We start from the raw sequence: 27,555 nt of genomic DNA, 5'->3' as shown, positions 1-27,555 counted from the left end.
AAATTCAGAACTAGGGCGGCTCTGATAGTTACTAGGATTTTTAACTCCAGGAATGTAATGGAAGGTAAATTGCTCACTGTCTATTAAAATAGCAATACGGTATAACTTCCTATTTACGTCTTTAGCTCTCTTTAAATAAGATATGGCCCTGCAATCTGTATAGCAATGTGTATGAGCGGACCATACAAAGGTTTTTTGAAAATGTTTAATCCCGGAATAATGTGCGAATAATTCTCTATTATGATTGTCATATCTAGATGCGGGTCCGCTGAGAATTTTAGAATAGCTTGCAACTATTTGAAAGCTATCTGTGGTTTTGCATTTTACACAAAGTAGAGCGCTAATTGCTTTCATGCTAGCATCTGTGAGAAAATGAAAATCCTCTGATTTCGATGAAAAACGGAGTAGAATTGTGTGTGGATTAGTAAGTTTGGATTTTAGTTTTTCAAATACCTCCATCTCGGTGGGTTCAAAAACAAATGGGACATTTTTGCGAGTTAGGCGAACCAAAGGATATGAAATTTCTGCGTAGTTAAGGTAAAAACTTCGTAGAAATGAAGTCAAGCCTAGGAAACAACGAACGTCCGAAACGTCCTTATGTGGTGTCATCGCCCCAATCACTTTAATCTTTTATTCCTGGGGACAGATCTCTTCGGGTGAGACTTTGAATCCTATCAGATTGACTGAATTTGCAAAAAAACAGCACTTTGATAAATTGATTTTAATGCTGAATTCTCTTAACCTTTCAAAAACAATTTGTCAATGTTTCAAATGATCTTCAAAATTTTTGCTTTCCGTATGTATTGTTAGGTCATCTACGCACCAACTCAAAAAATCAGAGAAATTTATTTCGTCCTTTGTTTTACTAGGGACGTCCCGAAAAATTATTCCCAAAAATTCTAAAAATTGTCTAGGACTGCCTTTAGCTCCCATTGGTGCTTTCAAAAATCGGTATGACATACCTTTAACATTGAAAGAAAATAATTGGCGACTTTCTTCGGATAAATTGCATGCATAAAAGGAGTGTTTGATGTCTAATGTAGAAAATTGTTTTTTCCCTGCCATATCAGTTATAACTTCTTCAATCCTGCGAATTTCCCATTGACTATCTTTAATACCTTTATTGACTTCTCTAAGATCAATTAAGAACCTACTGTTTTCTTCATTCCAAAGATGTTTGGGTAAGATTTTGCCCACTTTATTAGGTTCACCAATGATAGAAACAGGTGAGTTGAATGGTGATCGACCCACTTCAATAATCTTAGCTCGAAGCATTTCCTTAACGTGTTTCATTATTACCTCCTGCATTAAAAATGGTAATGGAAATTGTTTTTTGCTTTTAATTGGAACTGTTTCATCAATTGGAACGACAAACCCATCTAAATCATTACCCCCAATATCATAAGCAGTGCAAGCGAATACATCTTTAAATTTACGAATGAAAGTATAAAATTTTTCACTATTTTTATCGGTTAATTTACTATTATTGATATGTTTTAAAGATTTATCATTAGGTCATTTAGTTTTTTATTCTAACTGAGTTTTATGGCTTTGAGAAAATTCATTTTCAGTACAGACTGCAATTGAACCAGAGCTTGAGGCTAAGTCGTCTGGGAGAAGCTGAAAATGTCCCATTAATTTACCTCTTAATAAGGTTACTTGATATTGCGTGGGGTTAAAAAATACTAAGGGAAATGAGTAATTAGACACTTCACTGATTGACCCTGAAATACAGATTTGCCACGCTGGTGAAGGTTTGAACATCAGACAAACCCCATGAGCTACAGTACTTTGGTTACTAGATTGCGGTTTCACTTTTATTATTCTAAAAGAGTTTTGTGAAATGGTTATCTGTTCAGCTACATATACATTTCATGTACAACCGTTGCCAGTGTTTTCGGCAAAAAATGCCATAAAATTTTCTTGATATAGATTATTGGAGCCTAAACTGATTTGGTTTCGACGGGTATCAAGAGAAATTTCCAAGCAATTTAAGAAATCATAGCCTACTATTAGAGGAAACTTAAGTTCACTAATAACGAGAAATTCCCAATGAATTTTTCTTTGTTTCACTCCGTCAGATATAGCAACAAGAATTTTGATTTTCCCCAAAACAGGTAAAATATTTCCACTCAGGGATTTTACAGCTGAAAATGACGTTTTAAGTAGAGATGCCTCAGGAGGTCCTGTCACGCACCCCTGCTGCCACCTACAACTTTTTTTGCACCCCAAATAAGGGCATAGCCTCCCTAGGGAGAATGATTACGTAATGGGGTCAATAACCTCTTTTTTCCAAGGTCGATTTATTTGATGTTTCTATGTGTAATAACTCCGGAACGAAGGTTGCACATGCGCATTGAATTCTAACGGGAACAATGTTATTGATCTAGGACTCGAGGGGAAGTGAATTTCCGAGAAATTGATTGCGTAATCGTTCGTGAATGTCATGGTGTCCAGAAATAGTATTTGTTGTTATTGCTCTCACCCAAATGTTATGAGTTTCCCGGAAATAGATAGATCACGTGTTTCCTTCTCAGCCAATCAGCGAGTTGGTTACACACCCCATCTCAGCCACTCAGAGGGCTTGTTACATATGATTTCCCCGTTACATAACAATTCGCCCTTGAGAATTTGTATATAACGGACATGCAATGTGATTCAATTATCAGAAAGTATTTTGACGCTGTGTAAACAACAATGGATAAATTTGATGAATTAGAAGCCATGTCAACTTCAATTTGCAATGTAAGTACATTTTTTATTTTCAAACTAATTTTCCTTGGACATCCTCCAGTATATTCAGCTAAAACGTAAATATATTCCTTTACCCCAAATCCCCCCAAACCATACAAACATCATTATAATCAATGGAAAACATAAAATATATTCTTTTACCCTCGAAACCTAACCCCCCCACCATTGTTTTACAATCCCAAATTCTCGCAAAAAGAAATAATTCTCTATTCGTTAAATTATAGCCTTTCTCTATTGTGATTTAAAGTGTATACTGACTTTCGTCACTGTTGTTATTAGCTTGCTCTGGTTTTGACACAAGACTCCAATGTGAGGCATATAATTAGCTATCACCCTTTCCGGCTTACAAACGTGGTCAACGGAACTATTCTTCCGTCAAATTAAAACACAATGATGCAATAATTAAGCTAAGACCTACACAACCTGTATGGAAGTAGAGAAACAAGTTATTTTCGAATTAGGGTCTAACAATATCCCCCCCCTCCCACCATTGTTTTACAATCAAATTATCGCAAAAAGAAATAATTATCCTTCCTTCTATATTTCCAGCTAAAGTGACCGCTGACTTCTGTCAATTTTTAGTGAAAATGCCGTTCTGTTTTGACACAAGACTCCAGTGCGTGGCTAAAATTAGCTGTCACCCTTATTAAAGCACTTCCTGTAAAAGGTTTCTCAGATCAAAATGGGATGTTTTTCTCCTATCAAATTAAAACGGTTTCATGCAGACAATTGCAATTTATTAAGCGCAGGCATATACAATCTCTTTTTGGAGAACCGGTGAAATCTCGTTATTTTCAAATTAAGATCTAACAATATATTTAGTACATTGGCGAAAGGGGGAGGGGACCATGCCTCAATTCTATCGCCATCATTTGAAAATGAAAAACAAAACGGTTTCTTCGCGTTTGGGCAGTAAGAGAACTGAGGGTTTCTAAGAAAAAAAGATAGCTTTATTATTTGTGCATTTACATCCGAGATTGTAATTTAGGCCTAGAAGCTGCTAGGCTAACAATCTTTTTTCTATTTTAAAGACCTATAGACGGGAAACATTTAAAAAAATTTCTCAGCATGGTAAAAATAGGGGCATTTCTTGCAAATTTTACCTATTGCTGTGCTTTTGGGTTTAGGGGAGGGGGCTTCTTAGTGATAAATGCATTTCTAGAAAAAATTATATGGATGATGATACTAACTTTCTTTCTATAAAAAGGGGCATATTATTTTGAAACTAATTTTTTCTCTTCTTTTTAAGGCAAATTATGAAGAATGCGTGCCCCCTCCTTCCAAGAAATCCAGAGATGACGAGGCAGCCCCATCAGTGCCAGCCCCAATGCAGCCCGGCAGAAAGTTAAAGAGAGAGTGGGCTGCTTCGTATAATATGGTGAACCCTGCCGAAGCTATGCAAGATCGTGAAATAGCCAGCCCAGTCGCGCAAGAACATAGCGACGCCGCCCCGTCCACCCTCCAACACGCACTACCCGGGCCATCTGGCACCCAAGTGCAGCCGGGATATAAAAATGTAGGCTTTTTTTCCTACCTTTCTATTTATTCATATTTCAGTACTTTTCAATCCCAAGATAAACATATCTCGATGAGATATTAACCCCTCACCCTCAACCATTCTTTTAAATTTATCTCTCGCTGGTAGCTCTTCATGTAATTTTTTACCATGGCAAATATAATGTTTCTTAATACCCCCACTTGGAGATCTCTACAGATCATTTTTGGCATATAAACCACCGTTTTATAATCTGTGATATCGCTTCGATGTCTAATAAATGACTATTTTTATATAATTTAAATTAATAATAACCACTTTTGAAACTCAAAATACTATTTTTTCCAATATTTGATATTTTCTATGCATTCCCCCTATCTATTCGTCGTTATCTCATCAGTGAATTTTTTTCATGTGTAATTTCAATTAATGCTCACCATTTGAAATTCAAAATCCCCTATTTTTCACAATTGATTATCACAAAGTTTCAAGAGAAGGAACTGAGAGAGAGATTATTCACATTTATCTATTTGTCACATATGGATCCCGTAATTTGCGCAAGGATATTTTAAAATAGCCTTCAATCTTACAACCCTTGCCAATATTTTAGTGATGGGGAAACATTGTTGACGATATACTGAGTTAACGGTTTACAGCATTTAATTGTACTGTTTTCTCGTCTGAAGTTCAGGCTTTTCATTTCAACCACTCGCGCGGTGGCCTACAATAATTGTGAGCTAATGAGGAGTTCACCGAACCTGTATGGAATTAGAAATATTTCAACTTTTTTGGGACATTATGTAAATAACCGGGGCCCGGAATGCGCCGAGGGGTCCGGGGAGTGCTGTGGGGGCAAGGTTAGGGAAGCGTCAGGGGGGATGCGCCACGGGTCAGGGAAGTGCCACAGGGATGCGCTGTGGCACCGAAAAGCGCCACGGATGGTCCGGGAAGCGATGTGGGGGCACAGGGAGGGAAGCGCCGGGGGATGTGCCACGGGTCCGGGATGTGCCACAGGGGTACGCTGTGGCTCCGAAAAGCGCCACGGCTGGTCCGGGAAGCGCTGTGGGGCAAGGTTAGGGGGGGGGGCGCTGGGGGAGCGCCGAAAAAAAAAATTTTTTTGAACACTTTGAAAATAAGCTATTTTTTTCACTTATAGATTGGGTTGCTCCCATATTCGCCGTCCAGTGAAGAAGGAGAAGAAGAGAAAACACACATGGAGTTCCCAAACAATTCACTATTGGATGATTTACATCAAACTCCAGATACTATTGACGAGTGCTTAGGTGATTTTTTAAATGTTGATTATAGCGCAGTTGTGCTGGTAGAATTGAGACCAAACACTTTGCAATTTTTTGATTTTTTTCCCCGGTATTTAACTGGTAACCCCCCAACCTCCGAACCCATAACGACTCCACTTCAAACAACAGAAGTGGAGCATTCGCCAGATATTGTATACCAACTGGGAGGTAGGGGTAATCAACACGAGGGGGAGGGGGATACAACTCTCCCAGACTTTCAGATGTCCAACAGAATTTTAAATAATCGAGTTGTTTTCACTGCAACGTTTGGTGATCCCTTTAATACACTAATGGCGGGAAAATTTGTTTATGACCCTGTAGAAATTGTGCACAACTATGTAGATAAAATTCGTGCACTTCTGGAGAATCAAATTCAGGTGTGGGGGGGGAGGGATTCAATTAAGGTTTCCATTGTTCTAAAAATTTTTTATTTAAATGAGGGAAAAAGCGAAGTTTACTATAATTTTGTACATTCCGAGATGCGGTTGGTTTATCCAAATTTAGAAAATTTTGAGGGTGTTTTTTGTGAGTGGGTAGGACAAATTATAGCGCATCTTGAGAACTATAACGAAAATGGGAGTGGCTCAGTAGTTTTATTTATTGAAAATTTAAGCGTAAATATTTGTAAATTTAAGAAAGATTTTATTTTAAGAGGGGGGACTGGTGGAGCTGAAAGGGATAGAGTTTTAAATTATAATCCTGATCTAGAGGGTTGTAAAGGTGTCCAGAAGATCTGTTTTGAAACAGATCAAAAGTGTTTCCGATATGCTTTCCTCATCTCAGCATACGAGCCTCTAGCTCGGGACGCTACCAAGAAGAATTTAGATCACTGGGCTGTACATGGGAAGGAGGGGTCCAGTTTTCCAGTCGTAGATTTTTCTTGCTTAGAGGGGTAATACTCAGTAACGCTACGATCTATTGACATTTTTGAAAGGGCTAATCCCCATTTAAATATCGGCGTTACTGTGGTACAATACGAGACTGAATTTGAAGATGGGACTCGCTCCAAAAAGAAGGGGTTGGTATTCCCCGTAAGGGGTCCGTCAGTTGATTTGGTTAAACACTGGGTTTGGTTATTATACGCGCCGCCTAGTGAAACAAATACAATTGGCCATTTTAATCCGATCACTGACACTATTAGAGTTATGGGGGACGTTATGAAAAGGAGAGACGTTTCTACTGTCCAACATGCCTCTATAGATTTCGGAGTGAACTAAAGTTGCGAAATCACATGAGGCATTGTAGCCGCCACGGCTATCAGACAGTGGAAACGGTTTCAGGGGATAGGGCCATTCTACGTTTCAAAAATTTTCAAAATACCCTTCTCCAGTGCAACAAAATATCTTTGGATTGTGAGGCTAAGCTGGTGGAGGTGAATGACCCCCAATTTCCCAACCGTATCAAAGAACATCAGGCCATTGCAGTCTCCTACGCCTACACGCAAAGAGATAATTCTAACACCATGCAGTTGTTAGAAATAGTAGAAACATTGGATGAGTGACCTGAGTGCATGGACAAGGCATTGACTAAACTAATTGGCATCGCTAATGGTGCTATTTCTCGTTTGAGAAATACACATTTTCCATTGGTGTTGTCTACAGAGGATCGTCTCGAGATTAAAAATAAAAAAATCTGTTGGGTTTGTAAGAGAGAGTTCGTAGAGGTGGATAAGGTGGCTAACGAGAAACGTGGGGGGCGGGGGAAAGTTAGAGATCATGACCATTTTTGGCAGGAAATATCCTCGGGGGGTAGTAATTTTAAGGGGGTTGCGTATCAATCGTGTAATTTAAATGTTAGCCAGCAGTTTTTTATCCCTTTTTTTATGCATAACTCCAATGATGACTTAAAATTTATTGGACCAGCCCGGGCCCGTCTGTATATTGAGGGAGGGGAGTAGAGTGTCCGTGTGTAAATAGTTCATTTACCTACAACATAATTCACAAATCAGCTGAGAAGTTGGTGTTTCTCAAACTTAAATGTCAGGTAACGGATAATTGATGTTCAAACTTGAATAAAATTTGGTTTTTAGATTCTTTTAGTTTTTTCCCCAAGGCATTCAGTCAATTGATTCAAGTTGAAAAAAGATACAATTTTTATAGCTTTCCCTTGCTTAAACAGCACTTTCCAGACGGTGAAATGTGACCTGTTGACCTGCAAAGGTATATATGCATACGATTATTACTGTTCTGGCGCACGCTTAAGTGAGGAGAAACTACCTCCAATTGAAGCTTTTTACAATTCACTGACCAACAGTGAATGCACAGCCGCGGAGTATGAGTTTGCCAAGAAGTTGTGGTCCTAGGGGAATTTTAAAAGTGGGTTGGTTTATTTTAGACATTACTTGGGCAGTGGCGTTTTAACTCTTTTGAATATACTCTGTTAGAATACAGACCAAATCCAGTCAGAGCTCGTACTATATGGTGGATATTATTTTTCTATAACCCAGTTAGTAAGTGATTTAGTTTAAATATAAAGTAGCGAGCACCTAGGTCTAATCACCAATCTAGATCAGCACCTGATTGTTGAGCGTTCAATGCGGGGTGGGTACGTTTTTCATGGGGACCGCGTCTTATCAACCGATCCGAGCGGACAAAGCACCGGTGCAAAGTCAAATGCAGTGTTTTTGGACATGAACTCGTTGTACCCCTCGGCAATGTCACACTACTCTTTGCCGTGTGGGAACTATCAATGGCTTGAGAAGCCTTGTGAGTTCCCCGACATTACCACCGTCGAGGACAATGGGCCACAAGGATGGCTCTTTGAAGTTGATGGTCACATTCCGCTGGCGCTTCATGACTCAGTCAAAGATTTTGTCTTTCCCTGTATCAATCGGCCCGTGAGCAGGGACTCTCTGAGCCCCTACAATCGTTCATTGGTTGAGGATATGGGGATGCACTGGACTCCCTCTAAGCAGAAACTGATTGCTGATTTGGACCCTAAGGAGAATATCGTTGTTCACCATGTGCTTTTGCACTGGATGGTGAGCAACGGTTTCAAGATCACCAAAATACACAGGGTCCTGCAGTTCAATCAGCGACCCTACTTGAAAACGTTTATCGACACCTTTGTCGATAAACGCTCTAAGGCAAATTCAAAGGTGGAGAAGGAAATGTATAAGCTCATCCTAAATTCAGCGTTTGGCAAAATGTGTGAAAGCGTTCGTTATAGATCTCGCTGCGACGTCGTGACTGACCCTCTAGAGTGTGCACGAATTATTGCCGACCCCAATTTTACATCGTTCACGAGCAAAGAGGCCGGCATGGTTCTTCTACACAGGCGAAAGCGAAATGTAGTACTGAACAAGAATATAGCAGGCGGCAGTTCAGTACTAGAAATTTCCAAAAAGCTCATGTTGTCGTTCTTTTACAATGTGTGCAAGGTGCAATGGCCACGGGAGGGGGAGGTTCAAGTTTACTATGGTGATACAGATTCTCTGCTGTTAAAGGTAAATGGGACTGAATTGGATTTATTGGGTGATTTGCAAAAGGGGGAACACATCAGCTCGCGAATGGATTTCACCAACTGGAATCCATCGCTCTACCCCGAGCTGGTGAAACGTCAAGCCCCCAACCAACTATTAAAATTAAAATCAGAGACGGGGAGTGATTTGATATCCCGGGGGGTGTTCCCGGGGCCCAAAGTCTATTGCGTGGAAACACATAGTGGGGATGAACAGAAGGCGTGTAAAGGGATGCCTAAACATTTTTTAAAGAGCAATTTCAACATGAGTGTGTACAGAGACTGTTTAGAAAGTAGCCTAGTGCCGAGAGCACAAGTGGTTGCAATTTACACTCTACAGTCTAGAAATTATACTGTGATAGTGGAAAAGAATGCAATGTCATGTATATCCGACAAAGTCTATGTGCTCGAGAATGGTGTGACTGTCCTACCCCACGGCCACTACCGTATTTCAGACCGAGCTGAATGCATAGACTATCGCAATCAACTTGGTCTGGATAAATTAACCTAATCTGACTAACCTCCACCCCAACCTGTTCATAAATTAACCTCATCTAGCCCAAGCACTAACCATCACCACTAACCCAACCTCAACTAACCTGCAGTGACGAAAACTTTTCTTTTTCCACCGCGGTTCCCGGGGGAAGGGGGGGGGTCCCTTCCCGCGGCCGCCCAGGGGGTGGGGGGGGTCCCGTCCGCGGCCGCCCAGGGGGTGGGTCCCTTCCCGCGCCCGCCCCGGGGGGTGGGGCGTCCCCGCCCGCGGCCGGCCGGCCTTCGGCCCCGCGGCACCCGGGGGGAGGGGGATCCTACCTTTAAATTCATAATGTTCAACTGTGCTAGTTCCCGTGTGTGTATTTTGTTGTACAAAAAGTGTTGTATAGAAAAGTGTTGTACAGAAAAGTGTTGATGATGGACAAAAAGTGTTTCATATTGTACATAAAGTGTTGTACAGAAAAGTGTTTAAAGACAAAAAGTGCTTATTTATATAGTGTTATCATTGCAGTTCATGTTGAGCAAATAGAGTTTTCATTTTGACCATGAAATTTTTTCAACTGTTCTTGTTGAGCAAATGTTATTATTTTTATCATTGATCATGTTGACCGCAAATATTTGTTTTCATGCAGTGTCGAAATAAATGCTGCCATGAAATATTGTTTTTGTTGTTCTTGAATAGATAGATCCATGGGGGAAATTACTACTTATTCATTGAGCACATTTGATTTACAGTTAGTTGTAGTCCGACTGTTGTCCCCAACAGCTGCATTTATTAATTTAAAACATCCTTCAGATTGTTTCTATGTGGGCCCTCAATGTCGGTGAAAACAACACTTTTTACTAGAATAATTCAAAATTGCGATAAAATATTTTTGTAAAATCGGAAAAAAATCAACTATTGATATAGTATTTGGCAGGAGGCCTATGATAAAATCAAAGCTGTTACCACAACCATACCAATACAATTCATACGAGGACTTGATGTTTTCAATAGTATTGAATCGAACTCGTGGTTGATTATTGATGATTTGGCTGAATCCATTGAACAGTTCTCACAGGAAACGCTAAAATTTTTCGCTATTCGATCCCATCATGAACACATTTTCATTACTCTGGTTCTACACAATCTGTTTCATCAGATCACATGTATGCAAACCCTTGCTTTGAATTGCACAGTCTATATTATCTATCGAGTCGTTCGTGATTCTAGCTCGCTCCTAACTCTCAATAAGCACATATAACCCCGCGCCCCTAAAGGTCTGTTGTCAGCGTACACCCAGGCGACTAGCAACCCCTACGGTTACATTTTGTTGGATCTTAATCAGAGCACGCCCGAGGATCTACTTGTAGTCACCGACATTTTCAACAATGAAATTACATTATATCTTCCGGTGAACAGTAGAAAATACTATTAGTCGCCATTATGACACTGAAGAAACTACACGAACAACGGCATCTGTTTTCCGTTTTAATCACTTCAAAACCATTGCTTAGTAAGTCTATAATCAAACATGGGGTTGACAATTATTTCATTAATATAATATCTGAACTTTTCTTAAATTTAACGGCGGGCAATTTTAAACTGCAAGGTGGTTTTATGAAACAGAAAAACAAACCTCGTTCCAAGGTCCGCGCCTGGGATTTTAAAAAAAAGGGAAAAAAATTTAAAAGACCACGGCTCCTTCAAGCAGGCTGTATCTTTTTCACACTTGTACTACAAATAAGTGCAGTAATTTTACACAGTTTTCTCTAGTGAGAGACTGGCAAATCCCTATAAATTGACACCAATTCAACTTGGCCTCTCGCCCATCGAACATTATGAAGACAATCTAAGCAAATTCATTAACGACGAGAATATTGCCGACGACAAAAAACTGCTTTTACTTCAAGATGCATTGCGACGTGGGGACAAACAAAAACCATATCATGAGAGACCCATCGCAGATCCCTCTAAACAGGAAACATCTCCTCAAGATTCTGCAGCAGCATCAAAAGAGAAGGAATTGAATTCAATTGTATTGAAAATTGGAAACCTATTGCCACTGACCTATCGTTAACAGAGTAAAAGAGTATTATCTTATCTTATGTTTGAAACTGGCGATTAAGTTCAAGTCGAGAGCACATGGAAACGAATTATAATTCAAGGAAAAAGTTATAATCTAGTTGATTTAATTTGCGATATAGTGACGAATCGTAAAGGATTTTTATCCTTTGACGATAATCTATACACCTTTCTCTGTGTATCAAACTTTCCCAAAAGTCTTATTGGCAATAAGCAAATTCTAGAGAAACTTAGAGAATATAGTCCTCCAACAACACCATTTAAAAAAGAAGAAGATTCAATATTTGAAGATACTATCAGCACCGCTGATTTTACAACACCTGTGGCTGCTAGTCAAAAGCGAAGACGAATTGATTCGCCCACCAGTGTGCAAAAGGGGAGTGGACATTACACTACGTGTCTACGTACAACATGGATGAAGTTTTGAAAAGTGTCTATGAAAATATTGGTGAGGTGGGAAGTTTAAGTTACCCCGAAACGCTTTCCAAGGCTGTCTCCGGCACCACCACATTGAAAAATGCAAAATAGTATCTAGAAAATGAATCGAGTTACACACTACATCTAAATCACAGACTTCGCAGTAAACAATATTGACAAACTAAAGCCTTTTCCCCTTTGCATATAATGCAAACGGATCTTTTAACTCTATACGCACTTCAACAACGTCACAATGCCCCCTACAAATATATTCTAGTGGCAATCAGTATCTTTAGTCGCTACGCATATAACATTCCACTATGACCACAGAGAGGTTTTGAAGTTGCTCGGGGCATTGAAAGTATTCTAGAACAGGATTCGTGTAGACAAACTCAATCGGATAGTGGCAGTGAATTTATTAATCCCCATGTGGAAAGGGTTCTTTTGAAGTAAAATACAACACTATATCATAGTCACAGTCCAATAAAGGCTGCATTGGCTGAACGATTAATAAGAACAATTCGTCTATTAATTTCAAGATATTGCACATTGAAAAATACATCGGCTTTTATTCATGATTTAGATAAAATCATGCAGATATACAACCATCGACCCCATCGATCTCTGTCCAACTCTACACCAACGGATGTTCATTATAGTGAAAATACATTTGATGCTTTTCTAAAGCAATACTCCAAGGGTGAAAAAGAGAAAAAGAAGAAGAAATTCAATGTTGGTGATACTGTTCGAATTAATAGAACCACCAATATTTTTGAAATGGGGAATTATTTATTGAGCACCTAAATTTTTAAAGTGTCCAAAATCATAGACACCATACCCATAAATTATCGACTGCGAGACACCAAAGATGATGAGATTCTCGGCGGTTTTTATGAATATGAACTGCAAAAAGTTAGAAACACTAGTTAAAGGTATCAAATTGAAAAGATATTAAAGAGTCGTACACGCCATGGTATGAAACAGTTGCTTGTTCGCTGGCTTGGATACAACTCGGATTTTGATTCTTGGATCAGTGCTGAAGATATTAACAATGCCCAATGATTTCTATGTGACTTTCATGTCCAATGTTTCTGATCCTCTCGACAATGATCTGAATAGAAAAAGTTATTTTTGGACAAAACTCTCCCCCACCATCAATTTCGATGGAAAGTATGAAGTGGCTCTTGTCGATTGTATCCTCAAAAATACCTATGACATCCTGAGAAAGGATCGTAAATAAAAAATAAAAATCACACCATATGATTGGCCGCCGCCACCAGGTGATCAAGAAAAAATTCAAAAAATCAATTGGTTGGATTATCCATACATTGAATTAGCCTATCAGGAGCTCACCTGTATGAATGATTTATATCGTACTATCAATGAAAGAATTTCCGCTCGTAAAAAAGGTGCTTTTCATTTCAACTATTCAAAGGAGGAGGGCAGGATCTACATTAGTTCACCTATTGCCAACGAAAAGATTATTCTCAATGATAATCTAAAGGATGTTCTTGGCTTTAAGCTCAATATAATCAATGGTAAAAGTGCCGGGAACACTAATTTCATTTTCGCTGACTACCCGCCTGCCTTCTCCACAGACACTTGTATATTTCTCTATGCTTCATTTGTGGAAACATCTCGGGTTGGTAACTCAAATGTTCCCCTACTACGAGTTCTTGAACGAAAAACCAATCGATAAAATATTCATCACTATAATATAAAGCATCTTCAGTATATTCCCGTAAACACTTACTATTTGGAACTCTGTCAGTTAACACTAAGAACCGAATTGGGTGATCCAATAGCAATTTCAAAAGGTTTGGCTGTGATTACATGCCATTTTCGACCCATCGTTCAACAACAAGATGTCTAATAAAAAAGTGGTATTCTCTTGTCCTGATATTGACTGCTATGTTAATACTCTTGGCCCAAGACAACAGGGCAATGGACTGGACTACTATAATAGTCACTCGCCAATGTCTGGCTACGGTCTTGGCAGCTGGTTTGCTAAGCTGTTTCTCTCTTCGTTACCACTGGCTAGAAAATATCTTGGACCGGCTGCGACAGATTTTGCATCCTCTACACTATACGATTGGGGCTCTGGCAAGGATTTAAAAAAAAGTACTTCGGAAAATCTTAGGTCCAGTGCGCAAACCCTTGGCGATAGATTAAAACAAAATGGTAATGGCTTAAAAAGGTAACGAAACAGCGCATCCCTCATCAGTCTCTACTCAGGTCGGAAACGTAAGACACCCCTTTTGTCAAAGAAAAGAAGGAAAAAGCCGACACGTAGTGTAAACAGAAGCCCAAGGAAGAAAATTGCTCGAACGAGACTAGATTACTTCTCCTAAAATGTCCTACCTACCGCATAAGGATTCTCAACCTTCAACCCCCGCCTCATTGAATCTATTCAATGCTGAAAATGTCGATGTGAGTGTCAAGCATGGATACTATGAACAATTTTATCCACAACAACCACTCTCCGATAATATACACTTTCAAATTTACTCCAATGAAGACTACTTTATGGACATGTCTTCAGCATTTATAGATTTACAAAGGAAAGTCCGGATATCCGACAATAGAATGCCGATTCGTAGTGATGGAATATCCTATGAAAATTGTATACTACATAATTTATTTCGTCAAATCAGTGTGTACATCAATGGCACACTGGTGAGCACAAGCAACAATCTCTCAAATTATAAAAGCTATATGCAACTCATGTTGATGACACCCGAGTCATACAAGGAATTCTGAGGCACCTCCAATGGATATGAATATATTACTAATACTGATAGTACAGATGCACTTAAAAATGCTAAAACTAGTGAATTACATCTAGTTGGAAAAATATATCATGAAATATTTAATATACCCCAATGGCTGCCACCCAATGTTAAAGTGGATATAAAACTGACGCTTGCACCCTCCAATTTCATATTGAGAAAAGAACTTGCTGGTAATCCCGATGTAAGTCTCTCCCTCACCTCGGCAATACTACATGTACGCAAACAGCAGGTCATGAGTTCTGTTGCTTTGGCCGTGGAAAAACTGAGAGCCAATGGCAACAATATTAAACTACTTGTTCCTCATACAATCACCAATCAACGTCATATTGCCATGGGCTCACGCACCTTCACCGATTCATCCTTTATCAATGGCGAAATTCCATCAAAATTGGCTTTGGCATTTGTAAAAAGCGCCAGTGCAATAGGATCATGGACTGAATGTCCACATAAATTCGAGATGTTTAGACTTTCATCTCTTGTGTGCAAAGTAAACTGCATCCCACTCTACAATCTATCTTTTGATAAATCCTATAGAACATTGTACGAGTTGACCATGCAAACCCTAGATCATGACTCTCAACTATTTGAAAAGGGTATAACCGAAGATATGTTTGCTAAAACACATGGTATCATTGTACTGGATTTGTCGGGTACACAGGATATGAGTATAGTATGTACGGGGAGTGTGCGTTTAGAGTGTACATTTACCGACCCATTGGCTGAGAGTATTGCCCTAATCTCACTAAATCAATATGAAACCTATTGGGAAATCACTCCCGAAGGCAGTGTTCTACTAGACTTGGCGCCATGAACACCAGTTAAATAATCAGTGTATTTAATATGGACCCCTATATGTCTCAGTACAAATCCTATTGTCTGCCCTCGGACTATCTTGGAAAAATTCAAAGTGTCAACAATACCTTGATTATTGTTAATAGCAGTCCGTCGACTGTGCTGACGGGTTATTGGCTGTGCATCTTTCAAACAATGAAGACGATTGAATTTTTTGATCCTCTTGGTCTACCCTATACATTCTACACACCCACATCAACAACTATAATGAGAGCAGTGGGAAAACTATTATTCAAAATCGAAAGAGGGTGCAGGATCTAACGACTAAAAGCTGTGGTTCCATGCACTACTATATTTTGTGTTCCGATGTCGCGGCTATACTTACAAGCAGTTTCTCCAAATTTATAGTGACAATCCCCGTCTGAACGACTTTCTAGTGGAAAATATCCTCTCAGACCTATATAGTGTTGATTTCAGTGCCCTAAGAGTAAAGTGCTTAAAAAATGTTTGTGAATTTGTTTATTAATAAAATGTATATATACAACAATGTCTTTAAATCTTCACTTTAGATTTCTTCATCTTCGATGTATAGGCAACTATCGTGAACCACTAATGCTGGTAAATCATTTGGATTCACTGTATATTGATCTTGATTGACTGCAAAGTCAGGGTCACATTTTCTGCAGTACAATGTAACTTCACTCTTGTCACATCTCTTTGTATAGTCAATAATACTATTTGCATTCATATTATGAAATTCACGTGTTTCAATCTGTTTATTTAAAGCAATATCACATACAATGTTTTCAAATGGTGAATCACATTCGGTAACTGCCAAATAAAAATCACTTGGTTTATAGTCACAGTAGGCAGTGTCATCACAGCGATGACGTAGAAACCAGATTGTCTTGTTACCCCAACAGTTGAATCGTAGACCAGATTCCTCTTCCCAGAATCATTTAAATCCGCAACGATACCAATCTCGTAGAAATAAACTGAAATCACGTTTGGGATTCTTTCCAATCATACCGGGATATGTATTCTCCCACTGATCACATTTATCATAGTGACAATTGGAGCACAGGTGCCCTCTAGGATGAGAGTCACACACCTCCTCAAGACATGAATTACATCCTTTAATTTGTACAGCATATCCTCTATGTAATTTGCAAGGATTACATAATTTACACTTTTCACTATATTCATAAATGATTGTACAATTCTCACATTGATTCCAACTGCCACGGGTGTACATGCACACTATACATATATATAACATTTTTCGGTTTCCAATGTCAACTCTCTCACAGATAAAACAACATTGATCCTCTCCATTCGATAAATTCAACAAGTGGCAAATGGAGGAGAGAGGAGTAGCTCTGTTACGTTACCTCTTTTGAAGGATGAGCCATCTACATTGAATCCATTGGCAATGTTGTCAAACGTATATCCACAATATGATTCTGTTTTGTTCCATTAATATATCAATAAATTGGCTATAAGCATTTGAATCACATTTTAAAAGTTTCATACAATAGTCCAATTGGGAAGAATAACTCCTTATTATATTGTCAAGTGTTCCCTGACCGAGAGAATATCCTGCGTTGAAGAGATAACTTAAGAAAATCGTCATCCAAAATCAAATTTTTTTCCATAAACACTAGATTTGATCTAATTCTCTCTTTCTCAAATTTATTAATTTTTTAATCCTTTCACTCTGACTGCTGACTCTAGACTGACCCTGATTCGTTAGGATATACGTGATCCTATTTCCCGTTATCGGATCAATACAAGTCCCACTCTATGATACAATCAATTTCTCGGAAATTCACTCCCTCTTCGATTACGCAATCAATTTCTCGTAAATCCACTTCCCCCTCGAGTACCAGATCAATAAGATTGTCCCCGGTTGAATTCACTGCACATGTGCAACCTTCGTTCCGGAGTTATTACACATAAAAACATCAAATAAATCGACATTGGAAAAAGAGGTCATTGACCCCATTACGTAATCATTCTCCCTAGGGAGGCTATGCCCTTATTTGGGGTGCAAAAAAAGTTTTAGGTGGCAGCAGGGGTGCGTTACAGGACCTCCTGAGGCATCTCTACTGTTTTAATTTCCTTTTATATTTGCTCCGGAAGGCTGTAGAATAAATTTTCCGATAATAGTGACCTTTGACAACCGGTGTCAATAAATGCTAAGATTTTAATAGATTCGCACAATATTACTTCATACATAAATGGAAATGAGACACAGTTGGTTGATTCTGGTATACTCAAATAACAAATTTGTGAATCAGAACGGTTCACAGAAGAAATATTATTTATTAGAGGACTTCGCATAAGGTTCGACTCGGCCTCCGGTAAAGTCGAATTATTTAGTTTTTTTGGTTTCCTTGTGGTAGATTTATAGCCACTGGGGCTAAGAAAAATTTTGACTTGTGCCCTATTTCACCACAGTGGATACACGTTATAGGTTCCTTACATACAGATTGTCTATGTGGACCCCTAAATTCCAACATCTTATGCGAGCACTATTTCTACCACTAAAATCATTCCTGAAATAATTACCTCTAGTTGATCTTGACATAGAGGGAGTTCGGCTTTGTTACATGTCATGGTTAATGTTTTGACCGCTGACTGCTGCAGTTAAAAATTCATTAGGACTTCAAAATGTTAATTCTATTGTTTCAAATTTCCTAGCTAATTCTAGTAGTTCATCATTATCGCAATCTGGTGATGCTGGTTCCATTACTCGGCGCGCGATATTAGTTTTTAAGCCACTTTTAAAAATGTTTGAGATGCGACTACTGGCGTCATTTTTGTTGGCTGGCTTGCAATAATCTTTCGCCTTACCAGCTATTATAGAATAAAATTTAGAGACTAATTAGTCCTCCTTCTGTTTTTCTCTAAACAATGCTTCTAGTTTTTGTCTTACACTTTTTTTTGGGCAAAAGGCTATTTTAAGGGTTCTTTCAAGGTCTAAAAGACTCTTTACATTTTTCGGATAAAAATTATGGATAGATCTCTGAGTATCCCCCCTGATGTAGCAAATGGGCTGACACAACACTAAGGTGTCCCCCTTGGACTGACTCTTTTTTATTTGTTTTAGCGTTAAAATCCATGAATAAATATCGACGAGATTCGAAAGTATAGAAATTGGCGGACATAGTTCCATATAAAAATTAACAGGCATAGGATGAGTTGGTTGGTAAATATCAGAACTAACTCTCTGTAAAGTCAGACGAGTCTATGCATCTGCTAGTCTAGCTTCAAGGTCTTAAATATGGGCCCCTAAGTCGGTTGGCATGGTTTTAAATTTAAGGCTAGGAAATTAAGACAGCTTAATGAATTATTAGAAAGGAGTTTCTAAAGAATAGTCAACAACACCGTGAGTAGCTGCCACTAATGTGAAGTATGGTGTATTTCTCTAAAGAGATACCGTCTTATTGGTCCCCAGTGGGGGTTGATCAAGCCTACACGAGGACAAGACCTTGGGTAGCGTGGTCGGCGGGATCCGTATATACTCAAAATGTTGCTAAAACTACTTTCATGGACTAGTACGTAACCTCTAATACTGGATTACACTCGTGAACAGTCTTGTTAAAGCCATGGAAAATTTGAGCTATATGAACTTGCACCGACTAGCCCAGTTGATTTGGAGGTGGCTGCTGCACTTTCCAAGCTCACCGTCTATAGTTGGCTAGTGGAGGTTACTGGAACTCTCCGACGGCAGTGATGTGGAGGTTATTGTTAAACTCTCCCAGCGCACCGTATTTTATAGAAAGGTGGAGGTTGCTCGAACTCCATCAGAGGTGTTCCTCTAACCACTTGTCACTGTTGGTTCTCAAAGCTGAACTGTCCACAAGTTGTCTTTTTCCCCTTCTTATCTTCCAAGGCCCAAGCATACAATTCTGGTTCCATGACCCCCAAAGTAGCCTCTCATTGGCTGGCAGGTTTTTGGTCTTGTGATCCACTACCTTGAATAGAAAAGAAGGCAGAAACAAGTACATAAACAACACATACCCAACTATACCCTTGAAGTGGAAAATGCACTAAATACCAAAAATATACCCTTAACGTAATAAAACACTAAATACGAGAAATACACTTATATCTAACTTGCGTAAGCCTAGCAACAATCTTTACACAATTCTGTTACTCGGCATGTTAGCTAGTCAAGGCAGGGAATTAATATAATAAAATCTATTTAATTTGGTTTGAAAATGAGAATTTTTTTGGAAGTGGTGTGGCAGGGGGGTATTGTGTGTTTTGAAGATATATTTTGCTGCTTAAAAAATTGTTTGTTTTGTCCTGTTTTGTCTTTTTTGTTCGATAGAAGTTTTTTAACTTTTTTTCTGTCTGTAAGCTGAGACTTGAGTTTGGAAACCAGCTTTAACTGTTTTATATCGTGTAGTCGTTAACGTTAATAGAACATATCCTATGTATATGTTGTATACAACATATCTTATGTGTACATATACTATAGAACATATCCTATGTATATAAACATATCCTATGCTTTAACTATTTTATATCGTGTAGTCATAACGTCAATAGAACATATTCTATGTATATAAACATATCTTATGCTTTAACTATCTTATATCGTTTAGTCTTAACGTCAAATAAAAGTTCAAGTAGGGATAAAATCCTTTTAATAGACAGTGATGATGATAACAGTGATAAAAATTCACAAAAATACCAGACATTTCGGTCACATACGGAGTGACCGTCATGAGTAGTAAAACTAAACTAAAACAATAGTTTATATACAAAAGCAAATAAAACTACATATTGTTTAATTCTCTAATTCTTTTCAAAGCAAAGGCGGAAGCTAGCCTCTTTGACCTTCCTGGATTCGGTTCATTAGTGTTCAATTATATAACACTTGGACAGAGGTCAACTACATTGGGTGAATTGAACTTTACTCTGTCAGATTTTAATAAATTATCGTAGATAGAATTTAGCCCAAATTCACCTGTGTCACGATTCAAAGCAATATTCTTGAATAAGATTTTCTTTATTTCAAGAGTTTCACGAAAACTTTGCTTTAAACCCCGATCCCTAGAAATCAAAGAGACGTTATCGAACAAAATAAAATGGTCTGGAAAATTGAAAATATGTTCTGAAAGGGCTGAAGTAAAATCTTACTTCGGAGAAGGATGTATTATGTTTCTTACCATATGTACCCGGGCTAAGTGAAAAACTTAAAAAAATTTTACCGAGTAATGGTCTAAAGGTAGCTTAAAAGAGTAATAATACTTTGGGTAGTTTTCTAAAATCTGGGAAGGATCCAACTTCATTGGGGCAACACAGTGGGGTCTTTCAGTTCCAATGTACTAGCGGAAGCTCATATGTGGGACGTACTAACCAGAATTTGGAAATGAGATTGTTACAACATCAAGGTTCTATCTCTTCGGCTTTAAAGCAAGATTCGAAGTCTGAAGATTTTACTTCAGCCCTTTCAGAACATATTTTCAATTTTCCAGACCATTTTATTTTGTTCGATAATGTCTCTTTGATTTCTAGAGACCGGGGTTTAAAGCAAAATTTTCGTGAAACTCTTGAAATAAAGAAAATTATTCAAGAATATTGCTTTGAATCGGGACACAGGTGAATTTCGGCTGAATTCTATTTATGATAATTTATTAAAATCTGACAGAGTAAAATTCAATTCACCCAATGTAGTTGACCTCTGTCCAAGTGTTATATCATTGAACACTAATGAACCGAATCCAGGAAGGTCAAGGAGGCTAGCTTCCGCCTTCGCTTTGAAAAGAATTAGAGAATTAAACAATATGTAGTTTAATTTGATTTTGTATATAAACTGTTGTTTTAAATTGTTTAGTTTAGTTTTACTACTGATGACGCTCACTGCATATGTGACCGAAATATCTGGTATTTTTGCGAATTTCTATCACTGTTATCATCACTGTCTATTAAAAGGATTTTATCCCTATTTGAACTTTTATTTTTCGTCTTGGAAAGGCAGTGTGGTCTCCGAAATTATCTACGTCTTAACGTCAATAGAATATATCCTCTGTATATTATAAAACCAGTTTAGTCAAAGTTATTTTTGTAGTATATCCGTCGCTGGAATTAGATGATAATGACGTTGAGCCCAAAAAACGGCCGAGGAAACGGAAGGGTAAGAAGGGGCGTGGTAATTCTTATGTGGATGAAGCGTGGAGTCCCAACAAAAGCGTCCGAGGCGTCTTGCCTAAAGAAAAAAGACCAGCAAGACCCGGAGCCAAAGTCTTAGCTGTCGAAAAAGTGCTTGAAGAATCCAGAGAATCTGAGGTTTGTCATCTTTGTGAATGTGGAAAGGTTGCTTTGCTGTAGACTTTCTTTCTAATGTGATCGGATGATATTTCTTATTATGACGTGAAAACAAATGCGTGCTAGCTTGATCCTATCTATTAATGCGTATTTATCTAACTATTGAGAAAGTTTCTTTTACTAATTTCTGAAGTATATTTAAAGTTCTTTTTGAAGCTTTTATCAAAATTGTCCCTTTACCTCATATTTTAAAATATTACTGTCCGTGCTGTATTGATTAGCAGTGATTTTAACCGAGATTCCATTTCTTAGTTTTAGTGTCTTTTGACAAGGTAAGTAAACGGGAAGAACAGTATTTGAACCTAAACCAGACAAGAATTTTAAATCTATATGATTGGGGGGTCTGAGTGGACCTGTGGCCTCTCCAACAAACTCGTCCAACTGCCAAGTTTTTAGTACAAAGGCTGGTAGGCTGCCACTTCTCTGGTTTAAAATCATGCTATCATTTTCAATATGTATTATTTAAGGATAAAAGTAGGCCCCTTATCTCTCAAATACCCTTCCCCCTTCCCTTTCATCACCAACTTTTAGATATAAAAGTAGTCTTCGACCCAGAACCATGCAGGGATTTTTGCAGTATTATTGGAGGCTTAAAGTGGGGCCATAACCCCTCCAGGCTCCTCCTTTTTACTTACCTTTTGTTGCCACGAAGGGTTGAAATGGTACTTTTATGGCTGGCTTGTTGAGGGAAGAAGTTTATAAGCAGAACTAGAAGTGAATCTAGTAGACGAGCCATCCAGGAATGCCCGCTCCCCAAGAAATCTTCTCTTCTGTGTCCATAAATTCCTGTAAACTCATTAACATGCTCTTTCAATATGTACCGATTTAAGATAATTTTAACTACAAAATGAATAGTCTATCTCTTTGAAAAGTTCTCAAAATCCTAATGATGAATGTTGGTTGAATGGTTTCTAAATGCAAAGCAACTCAACCAAAAACATTTTGTATATATTGTTATATCTCCTTGACAGTCTGCCTATTTTTTAAAGATTAAACTGAAAAGAATTTTTTAAAGACACTGCGTTTGCGTTTGAAGTCACTGTGCATATTGCGCGTTTTTGTGTCTTGCGAATATCAGTTGAACAGAGCTGCCTGAATTGAATGGTTGGTATACAATTAATGGCTCTAGCCAAAGAAAAAAAACATATTTGATGATTGTGTTTAGTCTTTTTTTTCAAAGAATTACCCATACTGATAGTAATAATGAAAGAATTTTTTGAATACTTTAAATTCTCACTATAATTTATCAGTGTAATCACTTTAAAAATAGAAGTGCCTGTCCTCGCTTAGAGCGTATTCTACCTAACATAAACAAAGGTGTTGGAATGGAGAAGGAGCGTACGTAACTGTGTTGGCATCATGCGGCTTGGTTCTACTGTAGTAGTAGTAGTAGTAAACGAGGGTCTTTGTGAAGTGGAATCCCCAAAGAGGACCTCCTGCAAAGACCCTTCTATATCGATGGTACCTACAAAAGACCCTGCTGGGTGTCATTTTTTCCAGGAATGTTATTTTGAACTGTGTATATATTTTTTTTGGAATCAGGCATATGGCACAAGAAGCTTATCATAAAGAATCTTAATGTTAACACAATACATGCTTATGGTGGACCCGCCAGTGCCATCTATATTACTTAGTTAAATAGTAAATAATCTACTACTTAGATGCTGTTGCAGCATATAGCCGAAGTTCGGGAAATGTATTCTGCCATCTGTATTCTGCCTAACTGAGGAACTACCAAATGTATGCACCTGCTTGAAATGTATATTTTTAAGAACGCTTCTATCTACATTAGTCTGTTAAGACTCTGTACTTTCCTTATTTCAGACTTGCGAGTCGGTGAGAATTTTGGAATGAATAACTACTACGAATGACCTTGAATCGTATTCCCTCTATTGCGCGGCTCCCACTTCGTCAATAAAGTTAATAGTTTTTCATGAAATTATGCACCATATAGTTTGTCCCGCTCACACAAAAATTTCATCTTTTTGACTTTACAGCAATTTTTGTAACTAATAATTGAATTAATCAGACGAGGAGCTGAGAAAACCATCTAATTAAGCATTTTGTTTTTCCTTTTAATAAGTAAGGCTTAGATGAAAATATTTTTTTTGTGTAACCCTTATTCTTTTACACAGCAAAATATTTAAATAAGTATAGACTATTATATATGTAACGTTTATTTGTTTATGGTTTATTTGAAATTTTTTACAAGTCTTCTGTTATTGGCGGAACTTTGTGGACTTTCTTGAAAAAGTTAAAAAAAAAAGTTCAACTTTTGGGTGACAGCAATAAAGTCTCTATTAACTTTATTGATGCCGTGGAAGCCCCGCATAATGCACATATTGGCTATAGTATGAAGCATATTCTACCGGAAAACCTAAGCCGCTGTTCCTTGAGATAACTTAATTTGTCTATATATTATAAAACTGTGATACCTACATATTTTCAAAAATAGTTATTGATCAAATCACTTCCTTTATTGCTCAAGAAAGTAAATTTGACCTGAGCGATCTTTTGTGATGTTGCATTTTACTTTTATTCTTTAAACTGTTAGCATTTTACTTTTATTCTTTAAACTGTTGTCCATTTTGTTGATGTTTCACTCTGTATACAAATAACAGAAGCAACCGATATCCTAGGTATCTTTTGAAGGCAAAGTAATATGTGGTTTTATTCTTCCTTGCTCAGAAAATTTTGAAGAACAAAAAAAAAATGTTTTAGGGTGTCACCTTTATATTTCTTTTCACTGGAGTTCTTCTAATAGCCGTGACGATAGTCTGCATTTTCAACAGCTGGACTAGTAGCCTGCCCGTGCCGTATAGTAAAACCTCAGACTTCTCGATGTACTTTACTGAAATTGTAATTTACTGAGTCTACTTTAATAAGGTCTTTGTAGGAAAAGTAGAAAACTGTTATTGTTGGTAGAAAACTGTTATTAACAAGTAGAAGACCTTTTTGGTAGAAAACATTATTTTATTAGTTTTTAATCTTTTCCAGAGACCTATGGAAGCCTCTACAGAACCATCTAGCTCTCAGGAATGGCAGAAGAAAACAAAAAAAGGCCTTGCTACACCAAAGCAGAGGCTAGGGAAAATCCTGAAATTGAATAGGATGTTTCGATAGTCAATTGATGTGTTTATAACTTGATCCGTAGTGAGCCCCCTTTTTTCGTTTTTTATGAGAAACAATATCCTAGTTGGAATACAATATTAAATAAAAATACTTTTTTATTTATTAAAATAATCTCCTTTTCGTTTCTTAGAGGTTTACGACATTTCGAGTAATTTGTGTTTATGTTATAGAATATCAATTTGTTTTCATTTTTTTTTTTTTTTTTAAGGGCAGCACAGCTCATTATTAATAGTAAGATTAAATAAAAAAAAATTCTACTGAAAGTAAGGAGCAATATTAAAACTTGAAAAGAACAGAATTTATTACGGATATGAGGGGGTTTGCCCCCTAGTTAGTACCTTGCTCTTTACGCTAAAGTTCGAATTTTGTTCAATTCTTTAAGAATGACCCCTGAATCCCAAAGGCTGTTTAATTGGAATAATTAGCTCTTTTGAAAGTACTAAAAAAAAAATTTAGTGTAAAGAGCGAGGTATTGACTAGAAAGCGAACCCCCTCATATACGTAATATTTTCTGTTCGTTTTCAGTTTTACTGTTGCTCCTTACTTTCAGTTGAAAAAACTGTTTTTTTTTTTTATTTCTGATCGTTTTTTAAATAATGTGGGAAATCCGGCGTCCCTTTCATTGAAATGTCTCTTCCCCCATGAAAACTTCCTCCATGGAAAGATCCTCCCACGTACCCCCCCACCCCCTCCCCCCCGCCATAAAAAAATCCCCATGAAAACGTCCGTATACTTCCCAATAACCAATACTATTTGTAAACAATGAGTAAAGTTCATAACTTGCAGTCCTTCCCCTGGGGTCTATAGGGGATTAAGTTATCCTCAAAGACTTAGTTATTAGATTTTTCTACTGGTCTTAACAAAATGTTCTTAACTGTTCTCAAATTTTCATCGGGTGGCTTTGGAAAAAAATAAGTGTGGAAGGGGGCCTAGTTGGCCTCCAATTTGCTTGGTCACTTAAAAAGTGCACTAGAATTTTTATTTTCCGTTCAAATGAGCCCTCTCGTGATATTCTAGGATCGCTGGGTCGATAAAAAAGAAATCAGCTGGGTTGACCCTTGCGAAAAAAAGAGATCAAATAAACACGGATCCGTGATCTTTCTTCTGGCAAAAAATAAAAAATTTCACGTTTTTGCAGATAGGAGCTGGAAACCACTACAGTAGGTTTCTATGATACGTTAAATCTGATGTTGTGATTTTTATTAAGATTCTAAGACTTTTAGGGGGTGTCTCCCTCTTTTTTGAAAGTAAGGCAAATGTTCTCAGGCTGCAACTTTTTATGGGTAAGACTAAACTTGATGAAACTTATATATTTGAAATCAGCATAAAAATTCAATTCTTTTGATATTTCTATTGGTATCAAAATTCTGTTTTTAGAGTTTCGGTTACTATTGAGCCGGGTCGCTCCTTACTTACAGTTCGTTACCACGAACTGTTTCATTACTTTGATTTTGCTCTCACCGAGCCTTGAATGCTTCTTCCTTATGCCCCAGGTTAGTAACTCTGCCAGTGTTGTTAGATTAAATTAAACCAACAATGCTATTAAATCAAATTAAGTAAATAAATTTGCAAATGAAAGTAGGGTCATAATAAAACTCAAAAACGACCATAAATTATCGTTTATAGTATGGGGGGAGGCTGCTAGCTTTCTTAGCACCAGGCTCTTTTCGCTAAATTTGATTAGTACTCTCTTAAATATATTTTAGAACGTAAAAAAGAAATATTAGAATTGTAAATATAAAGTAAGTAAGAAACATTTAAGTAATGTAAAAGTAAGAAATATTTGGAACTGCAAATGTTTTATTTATTGATTGTCTCTCATAATATTTTAACTGTAAATTATATTGTTGAAACGAAAGGCCACACAGCAAATAAAAAAATTATTATTTTTCTCTTCTGTTTGACCACTCACTCCGTGGCTTAGAGCGAGAGGGGCTGTAGCAACTTACATGTAAATAGATTTTCGGTATAATCTATGTTTGTTTTAAACTTTATTTTTTAAATCAAATTGTATCATTTTGATCTAGCTTGAACAAGAGGGGAGCTGCCAAACTCCCCTCTTCGTACCTTCTGCCCTGCTCTTTTCGCTAAAATTGAGATTTTGCACAACTCTGTCTAGAAAATAAAGGCTCATTTAGGCTGACAGTAAATACTCAAAGTAGGACGTGATTTTATAATTTTTAACGGTTTTTTCCTTATTTCTATACGTGGTTTTTTTTTCACTTAAAGCTTGATGTGGATTCGGTGCATCATTTTCTTCATTCTTTCTGGCTAAAAAGTTAATTCATAATGTATTTACTTTGGAATAACTTAATGGACAACCTGGAATGGAACATTAAGGCTTATAAGCCTTGGTCCTTGCATCAACAACCAAGATTGGTGCTATATGGCCCCTCGCCATAATTTACGTTGCTCTGGTTGTCCTTTGGGCTCATCGTGTTTTATAGTTCAGGTACTTGAACAAAAATTTATTTTGGTTCTAACGAATCATCATTTAAAACAATTGTAACTTTTAGT

At 37.6% G+C, this 27,555-nt stretch overlaps 1 protein-coding gene across 1 annotated transcript in view; it reads left to right on the top strand.

Annotated features, from left to right (window-relative positions):
* The window catches only part of LOC148953275 (histone lysine demethylase PHF8-like), a 115,070-nt gene extending 89,941 nt beyond the window's left edge, over nucleotides 1-25,129 (top strand). The window contains exons 7-8 of the mRNA XM_089087599.1: nucleotides 21,650-21,867; nucleotides 24,904-25,129. Coding sequence (XP_088943725.1) covers nucleotides 21,650-21,867; nucleotides 24,904-25,029 — 344 coding nt within the window. The 3' untranslated portion in view covers nucleotides 25,030-25,129. The remainder of the gene's footprint in view (nucleotides 1-21,649; nucleotides 21,868-24,903) is intronic.
* Nucleotides 25,130-27,555: the final 2,426 nt, after the last annotated feature.

The sequence above is a fragment of the Artemia sp. Qi Xiang Cuo genome, chromosome 4 (genome assembly GCF_049724085.1).
Source record: "Artemia sp. Qi Xiang Cuo chromosome 4, ASM4972408v1, whole genome shotgun sequence".
In the NCBI taxonomy this organism is placed as follows: domain Eukaryota; kingdom Metazoa; phylum Arthropoda; class Branchiopoda; order Anostraca; family Artemiidae; genus Artemia; species Artemia sp. Qi Xiang Cuo.
Note: the sequence above shows the minus strand (reverse complement) of the source record. Positions and strands in the feature narration are given on the sequence as shown.